At 36.7% G+C, this 2,034-nt stretch overlaps 1 protein-coding gene across 1 annotated transcript; it reads right to left on the minus strand.

Annotated features, from left to right (window-relative positions):
* Window positions 1-809: 809 nt before the first annotated feature.
* On the minus strand, window positions 810-1,055 carry LOC105709223 (cytochrome c oxidase subunit 7B2, mitochondrial). The gene has a single exon (XM_012441045.3). It carries the CDS (start codon window positions 1,053-1,055, stop codon window positions 810-812), a length of 246 nt encoding a protein of 81 aa, XP_012296468.2.
* Between the last annotated feature and the right edge of the window lie 979 nt (window positions 1,056-2,034).

A 2,034-nucleotide genomic window follows, 5' to 3' on the forward strand; every position in this document is an offset into this window, starting at 1 on the left:
GAAATCAGAATCAGGTTTTGAATGAAGAATCACATCACTAGACTATGTTTTAAAATGAAAACTGGCTACTGAACTGAAAAATGATTGTGTGTAGTGGTGGGGGGCAGGTTTGGCAGTACAGAAACTGTAGGGACAAGAAGACTGGTTAGAAAGTTTTTATAATAATCTCAGTGAGTATAATGGTTCGGGCCAGGGTGGGAATGATGAAGGGCGTGAAAAATGGTCAGTTTCTGAACACTGATGGTCCCCTACTTAGGATAGTTCAACCTATGATTTTTGACTTTGATAGGTTTATCTAGATGTAACCCTATTATAAATTGAGGAGCATCTAGACATACAATGGTTCCACTTTTTGACTTTACAATGTTGGGTATTAAATATATTTTCAATTTACAGCATTTTTAATTTGTGATGGGTTTACTGGGATGTAAGTAACCCCAAGTCAAGAAACATATGTACAGTTTAAAGGAAGATTCAACAGGATTTTCCAGCCAAATAATTTGTAAATCACATATGTGTATATATTCACTGAAAGACACCAGGTGTAAATCATTAAACTAAAGGGATACATGTTTTATTAATCCTACATTCAAATATTTGCTATTCCTAATCCACTGTAATCTATACCCACTGCTATTTTATGGCTTCCGGGTTATATATATATATATAAAGTGACCATTTTCAAAGACTTTTTAAACTTTTAAAACACATTTTATTTTTTCAATTATGCTATATTTTAATAAGCAGCAGAGTGCTTACATGACAAGTTGGTTTTTTAAATAATTCTGTCATTACAACAACTATGATGGTTACTGTTTTTTCCACTCTTTTGGGGTAACTCTGCCAACAGGGGATAGGTTCCATTCTATTCCAATCTGAGTAGTTGTAAACACCCATGCAGCAACACAGAAAGCGGTGCCACTGGCTAGCACAACATTACCATATTTATCATGAAAATCTGGTGAGTGTTTTACAGGGCTCTTTCTTGTCATACTTTGCTGAATGCTTCGAATCTTGAGACTGCTTAGTGCGTTTCTGGCCAAGGGAAACATCATGAAGGATTGCTGTTGACTGCCGCTACTTGTCTATTTTGTTGCAATGAGGCCTGAAAAAGAAGGAAAGAAACACACACTGACTTCCAATCTTCATTCAATTCATCCCCCTTTGAATCTTTGGCTACATCACCTGTTGGAGTGGTGGTCAGGAATGTGAGTTTTGATATAGGAATATCTGAATTTGAATCCCAGCTTTGCCACTGATTAGCTATATGAACTTGAGGCAAGTTATATGAACCTCTTTTTACCTCAGTATAAATGTTGTTAAGATTATGTGTGATAATCCAAAACAAACCAACAACAACAAGGCAAGCATGTAATAAGTGTTAGTTTTTCTACTCATCACAAATGTCCAATGCATTGACTCCACAGATAGACTGCAAATTTATTAACATGGCTACAATAGCTATTTAGAATCATTCCCAACCAGTATCATTAGTCTAAAGACCTCCCTTGTCTACTACAAACTCCTGGTTTTAGTCAGGATTACCAGAAAGTCACAGAATGTGCCATGCCTTCTCACTCTCTTCTTGCTCGTTTTCTCCCTTCTGCTTAACCGCTTTCCTTCTGCTTCTTTATCTCTAATACCTGCCTTCCCATTCCTACAGGCAAAATTCTGCTTGCCTTTGAAATTCCACTCTAAAAGTTACCACTTCTGTGAGGTCTTTTCCAAACCTTGCTAAGTTGAACCTGCCCCTTCGTCTCTGGGTTACTGTATATTTACAACCTTTTTTTTCATAACACTTAACATTGAGGCATTATCTTTTTAAATAGACGTATTTTGGGGAAGCAGTTTTGGTTCACAGTGAAATTGAGCAGAAGGCATGGAGAGTTCCCATGTATCCTGATTCTATATACCCATAGCCTCCCTAGCTGTCAATATCTTCCACCAGAGTTGTACATTTGGTAGAATGTACATTGACATATCATTATTACACAAAGTCCATGGTTTACATTAAGGTTCACTCCTGATATTATA

The sequence above is a fragment of the Aotus nancymaae genome, unplaced genomic scaffold, assembly GCF_030222135.1.
Source record: "Aotus nancymaae isolate 86718 unplaced genomic scaffold, 86718_ANA_hifiasm-v0.15.2.pri h1tg000006l, whole genome shotgun sequence".
NCBI classification, from domain to species: Eukaryota; Metazoa; Chordata; class Mammalia; order Primates; family Aotidae; genus Aotus; species Aotus nancymaae.

What these genes read in the sequence shown, in the direction of transcription:
- LOC105709223 (XM_012441045.3), bottom strand. Translation starts at nt 1,055, where the DNA reads ATGATGTTTCCCTTGGCCAGAAACGCACTAAGCAGTCTCAAGATTCGA.